Source organism: Atta colombica, unplaced genomic scaffold (assembly GCF_001594045.1).
Source record: "Atta colombica isolate Treedump-2 unplaced genomic scaffold, Acol1.0 scaffold200, whole genome shotgun sequence".
NCBI lineage: Eukaryota > Metazoa > Arthropoda > Insecta > Hymenoptera > Formicidae > Atta > Atta colombica.
The window spans coordinates 1244191-1251021 of NW_017259295.1; the positions used below are offsets into that span (position 1 = coordinate 1244191).

Here is a 6831-nt window from a genome sequence, read left to right on the forward strand (position 1 = left end):
ATCAGGAGTAGACATAAATCAAATTGCAATAAGGAATTCGGAGACTAGTTGATTTCCTTCCAGGCAATGCATTAATAGCTCATAGTTCTCAATTAATTTGTAACACTACATCGAATGTTCCTGGATATATTCTGCAAGACATGAAGTCGTTGTAATTTTTTGACATTGCTTTGAATCGATAAATAAAAACTGAATATGTAAAATAAGAATATGTACAGATCAATTATAAATATTTTAAAGCAAGCTCAATCAAATAGAACAAACAATATGTGTGCAAATATTCACGCCTCACCGAAAATATTTTTTGAATATGTGCCTCATGTATCTAGAAATAACCTAAACAAAACTGTTATTTTTCCTTTTATAACTATTTCTCCATGTTTCTTCATATGTTTTCAGATATATATTCTGCAAAATGTAACGCTGATGTAATTCTTGATATTGCTTTGAATTGGTATATAAAAATTAATGTATAATAATTGAATATAAATAAAATAAGAATGTACAGACTTCTTATAAGTTTAAAATGAGATTCGTTCAATCGAGTTGAACAAAAAACATGAAAATATTCACACTCGTCAAAAATGTTCTTTGAACATGTACCTTGTTTATCTAAGCATAACTTTCTCAACAAAATCTGTTATTTTTCTTTTACATCTGTTTCTCCATGTCATTTCTCCATGTTGTGTTTCACCCATTAAAATTGAATATAAAATTTCTAATTCCTGACTGGTGTTTAAACTGTCCTCATATTCTTCGTCACTATTATTATCAGAATTGCTACTGGATGATTCGCTACTGTTATTTTCATTAGAGTCAATCATCAATTAAAAATATTGTCGCAATACTGACATTGTTTATTGTTGTGAAATCCATTTTGATTTCACGTTTTATGCGTTTAATCATGGTGGAAATCACGAAGTAAGAGAGAAAAAGCTCAACTTCATAGCGCGCGAATGGTAAAACCATAGTGGAATCGGTTTGTGAGCTGAATTGAGAGAGAATCCGCTGAGAAGAATAACCTACAAATTTGGACGCCATTTACAATATCAACCTTATCTCATTTTATTTTGCTTTATTTGCTGGATTTATCCATTTTATCTCCATTTTATCAGTACCTGCGAACTTATTCTGTAATTTTTAATAAAGCAAATTTTGTTATTATTATAACAAAATTTGCGTTAAGAGCAGTTACGAGTGTTTCCCGTACTAGTGTCTCTCAATTATTTGTGGCTTGATCCTTTAAAAGTTATCCGAGTAAAAAAGATTTACCTCACAATTAAAAGTACAAATCGAAGAAACAACAAGAAATATGTAGCTCGTACGTACAGTTGCACAAAGTAATAGGTTATTTCGTGTGCAACTTCTACAGCTGACTTTTTAAACATGGCGTCCGAATGTGCAGGTTATTCCGGTAGCGGATTCCCTCTTAATTCCACCTTTTTTCACAGAGTTGAGTCTCCTTCTTTCTTACTTCGTGGTGGGAATATATAATATATGCAACATTACGCATAATGGCGGTAGCAATACTGGAAATAGCCAATCAAATATGTCCGAATATGCATTTTCTATGTGTAATAACGCTGGTTATATTGGAATAACCACTCAAATGTCTAAATATGCACTTTCTTACGGCGCATCTACGGGAATGTTTCGCCTTATATATTTCCACTATGCGTTTAAAGTCGTAATCATACTATAAGCTTCCAACTTTCGATTCAAAGTCGATCGAATAGAGTGAGTTCTATTCTCGAGTAATAGTCAGAGTCAGCTGTTGGCTTGCTATGATGTAGAATAATAGTCTGAATATCAGTCAGTAGTCGAGTCAGAGTCTGTAGTGTGATTACGGCTTAAGGGAATCCTCCTGTTTTACCGATTAAATCATGTAATTTTTGTATAACAAATACTTTTTTCCTCTTTCACCAATTCGAATAAAGTATACGCCGTAATCCAAGTCTGGGAAGTGGAGTTTATACCGAGAACGGTTACAAATTTCAAAATTTATATATTTTTATCTTTTCTTAGTATAACATGGCATCTCAGTTGTCAAGTTGTGACAACATTTGATTAATATGAAAGCTTTGCAATTTATACGTACGAAATAGTTTCCACACGTAATTTACACGAACAAACAACGTCGAGTTCTTAGACTTACTGTGATTTTGTATTTTTGGAAAATCAAATAAAGAGAAAATAGAAGAAGAAGAAAAAAACGGCCAGTAACGGTATTTAAAAAGCATGGCAACTTTCGTATTTAAACTTGCCGGTCTTTACTGTTTGGGGTGAAGCCTAACAATCTTCAACCAACTTCAGTTCGGCGACACCGAAGGTTTGTTCGCGTCGCATGCTCTGACATGCTCTAAAATGCTCTTAATATAGCATTTACTCTCATTGAAGTGAGTAGAAGATATAACAGGCACACATTAAAGCATGTTGGAGCGAACGCGAACAAACCTCTAGAGTATGCATTTCCTATAGCAAAAATGTGGACTAGCAGTCCACGTATTTATAGTCAAAATACAATACGATAAATCATATCCATCAATTTTCATTAGCATCTTATGGTATTCCAACCATAGTGGAATTATATAAGGTAAAACATTGTGTATAATAGCGAAGTTCGACCAATTAAAATTGTACTAATTTGCAGTGTACTTATTTGCAGAACGAATCATGTGAATTTCTGCAAATGAACTCAAAAATTGATTGGTTGATAGATCTCCCCAATATTTACAACTCACTGCGCATCGTGGAAATGGTACACTTACTAAAAGTTTGCAACAGATTTTTTCTATGATTTTCGAAATGCTCACCGAGCGATTGATTTTAATTTATGGATTATATAAGTAAGAACTAATCGCTCGGTGAGCAGACTGAATTTCGAAACTATTTAAAAAAAGTGTAACCTTTTAGTCGACGAGTATACACATTACTTCTTACACCATGCTAACAATCATACTGCAAATTCGCACTGTTACGGTGGAAAACCTTGGTTGCGCATACAACACTTTTGCAATACGACTGTTTTCGCATGCCATCAAAAAAATTCAAGTTAGAAGAAAGAAATGTTACGGTTCTCCAAGCCAAAATCATGGAAAGGCTTCTGGATTTTATTTTGATTAAAAAAATAAGATGATAGGAAGACATAATTCTGTTATGTTTGAAGATGATAAGAAGAAAAAGGAAAACAATAGAAATCATATTCGAATATAAGACAATGACATCAAGAAGAATTCGCGATTTAAATACCAATGAGCTGCAAATATGCTGTATTAAAACAGTTACATTAAAAGACTTTTAAATAACAAAAACATCACATATATAGAAGGGTAAATTAGAGTCAAATTCGAATGATATATGTAATAAACGTTTAAAGTTTCAACAATCTGATAAATTGAAATGATAATATGAAATGAATAATATAAATTTAATTTTAAAACTTAATTAGTTAACGTAATTAGTACTAATATTATATTGTATTACATGACATGTTTCAGCATCATAATTGGGCCATCATCAGATGTTATAAATTCTCAGAGCAAAAACGTAATGAAAAAGTCAGTGTATTTTGAATAGTTACTATTAAATCATTAAACGGTATAAAAGACGCATTGAAATATTCTTATAAATATATGTAATCTGTATCTTATGTGAATCCGATAACATCACAGATGCAGAGTGAAAACGAAATTATTCGCAATCCGTTGAATGATCGGTTGGTAAAGAATTTTCACGATTATCTATAAATTATAATCTTTTAGGTACAGATCTACAAGCAATTTCATTACTATATTAAAGAACTCACCGTTATAGTCTTACATTCTTCCAACGTGATGGAGATAAGATGCATGTTAAGCTTGTATCAGTCACTATGATTATGAAGTCACTATGATCAGTCACTATGATCATCAATAAATATATGTGAAATTATTAAAATTATTAGTCACCAAGATTAAAGATTAAAATTGTATAAATATATAAAATTCCTAGTCAAAAAGTTAAAAATTAAAGATGTATAAATATATAAATATATAAATATATAAATATATAAAATTATTAATCAAAAAGTTAAAAATTAAGAAGTATAAATTTATATAATGTGGCTGCTGTGACAGTCTGATACTGACTGATATGTTACAACATATTATATAAAACATGACCTTAGCGCTATAAAATCATAATTTGTTATCAATATGTACGCTTTGTGAAGTCTCTATATCTGTAAGTTGAGGATGTTTTTCTTTAATATTTAACATTTTCGAGATTAGGCGTTTGTTATGGTACGATTCTTCATTTTTATTATGATATGATACAGAATTATGATGTTATCAATCAAATTCGTGTCCCTGCTGCAACCTGTGTTCTATTATCACAGAGTGTGTAGAGATAATATTCCACTGGATGTGATTGCGATGTTCAGCAATTCTCGATTTTAATTGTCTACCCATTTGTCCCACATATGTAGCATCGCAATCCAAGCAATTGATCTTGTACTACATTGATCTTGTAAAGTGGGATCGAGGTTCTTTTTGAACTTTGATAAATTTCTGTAATTTTTTGATACTATAAAATCCTACTTTTGAATCTTTACTATTAAATTGTTTAAATTTCTCGGTAATAGAAGATATAAATGGAATTGCATTAAAACACTGATCGACATTGATCGATGACTTTATAGAAGTATGTGTGGATACAAAATTGTTTTTTGCGCATTGGCAAAAAAGCGAAAAACAAGGAGTGAAGATTTCGAATAACAGGTTCAACTTGTTATCTTTACACGTACACGAAGAATAAAAATCTTAACTAACTAGAAGAAAAAGTGTGATGACCATATTACTTCAAAAAGCTTCAAAAGTAAATTCACAGAATATGAGAAAACGGTAGAGGATTAAGCTTGGGATATGTTCAAAAAAGTCTCCAAGAAACAAGTATTTGAAATTGCTTTAGTGTCTCGAAATTGAATCCCTGGGTTGCTTACTCGCCTGATGTAATTTTTGAAGACAAAAAGCTGTCCGAATTATTAGAAATAAAATGCCCATTCAAGGGTAAAATTACGACCATTTACAATCGAGACAGAAGTAGGTAAAAGTTTGATATAGACGTGCGAACAAATATGCGTACAGTTAAAAAAGAAACACAGATACTATGGGCAGATGCAGTTAAGGATGATAATCATAAATGTAAAAAAAAATTTCTTTGTAATGTATGCCAGTTTTGATAAAAGTATGTTGGTTCTAAAGTTGGTTTTTTCATCGAGTTTGACCAAAATTTTGCGAGAAAGATGTTGACAGTAAGAACATTTATTATAATATTATGTTGCATGAAATATGTTTATTAAAAAATGTAGAACAAGGTTAGAGATATGTACAACAGTTTAAAAAATAGTTAACAAATTGTAATCCGTTCTCTATCGCCATTGAAACTGGGACCAAAGTCTATATATTTTTATAGGATACAATGTTATTGAAAAAAGAAATTTAAAGTAATAAAGTAATTTATTATATGTTGACTATATATAAGATCTTAAAATTAAAAAGTATAATTTGTTAAAACTGATATAAAAATTTTAAAAAGCGTTGATACAAAAATGTGATCAGTATTATTATAATATAATATTATAAGTATATTATATAGTTATGTTAACATAATAACTATAACTATATCGCATTTCTTTCTTATACAATTATTCGTTCAGTTTTTTAACGCCCTGATAATTAGGAACATAAAAAGTTAGTAAAGAAATAAATTATTGATGTTTCATGAACTTATCACCTTTCAATATCGGAGAGCTGAGATTGATTGTGGCACAAATTATTGTAAAAATATCTGCTAAATGTGGCACAAGTTTCATAAGCATTATTTCGTCTAAGATTTTGAATGTCTTTATTCTTTGATTACATCGTTCCCTTGTCTTTCTTATTTTAGCTGTCATGATTGATTCAGTTTTGATAATTGTCTTTCAAAACAATCTTATAAGTGGTCTTATAAGCTTCCAATCATTTTTGACACATATTTCATCAATCAAAAAGCCTTTGTCAATCATGACTGCATCACTAAGTTGTAATAAATGAATTAAGTCACTTTATTCGAATATAGCTGTCTGATGCTATTCCATTCCAGACTTTACTTACATGATACTTCTGTCTGGTGCCACACCCATCATTTTACCCATTATTTTACCAGTTCATGACTTTTTATAATTAGAATGAGTGAGTATTTGACAACAAAGTTTTTTGGCTCTTATATGAATATTTCTGTACAATCTATCACTACTTTAACGTCTTCAAACTCTTTAAAACATTTTGACATATTTTTCAATATTTTGCTTTGATGGTCAAGTAATTGCCACTTTTAGAATTTCACTCAATAATTCACCTTCTCATAAAATACTCATCTGCAATTTCTTGCGATATAACAAGGAAATAAAACAGTTAGTAAACTGTATGATGTATTCTGTCTAAACTTTAAGTAATCATAATTACAGCATATAAATTCATTTTGATGTTGCTCCAATTGATCTCTAATGGCCTACTTTATAAGTTCTACAATGCAGTCTAAAATTTTGAAAGAATTAATTCGGCAGACCGCACTGAATGCAATGCGTACTGAGTGCGAACTTTTTCTGTGCTACGTATTCGGCTCGTGCTATATTGTAAGATTAATACTGCGTATCCGATGTATAACATCCGATATCCAATAGGAGAGCTTGTTTTCTAGATATTTCAGCTAGCAATATTTTATCGGACGATATATAATACTTGTCGTATGAAAATAGATTTGTTCGTCTTGCTTGCATCCTTTGCACTTGAATTCTAGTAAAATTACTTAAGG

At 30.6% G+C, this 6831-nt stretch overlaps 1 protein-coding gene across 1 annotated transcript; it reads left to right on the top strand.

Annotated features, from left to right (window-relative positions):
• The first annotated feature begins 3671 nt into the window (after positions 1-3671).
• LOC108687104 lies at positions 3672-5288 on the top strand. The gene is made up of 3 exons (XM_018192704.1): positions 3672-3715; positions 4948-5078; positions 5128-5288. The coding sequence occupies exons 1-3, from the start codon at positions 3672-3674 to the stop codon at positions 5286-5288; spliced, it is 336 nt and encodes a 111-aa protein (XP_018048193.1).
• The last annotated feature ends 1543 nt before the right edge of the window (positions 5289-6831 follow it).

What these genes read in the sequence shown, in the direction of transcription:
- LOC108687104 (XM_018192704.1), top strand. Translation starts at nt 3,672, where the DNA reads ATGCAGAGTGAAAACGAAATTATTCGCAATCCGTTGAATGATCG. An exon ending in CGCAATCCGTTGAATGATCG is followed by an intron (nt 3,716 to 4,947) that starts GTTGGTAAAGAA and finishes AAATTGCTTTAG; the next exon opens with TGTCTCGAAATTGAATCCCT. An exon ending in CATTTACAATCGAGACAGAA is followed by an intron (nt 5,079 to 5,127) that starts GTAGGTAAAAGT and finishes GCGTACAGTTAA; the next exon opens with AAAAGAAACACAGATACTAT.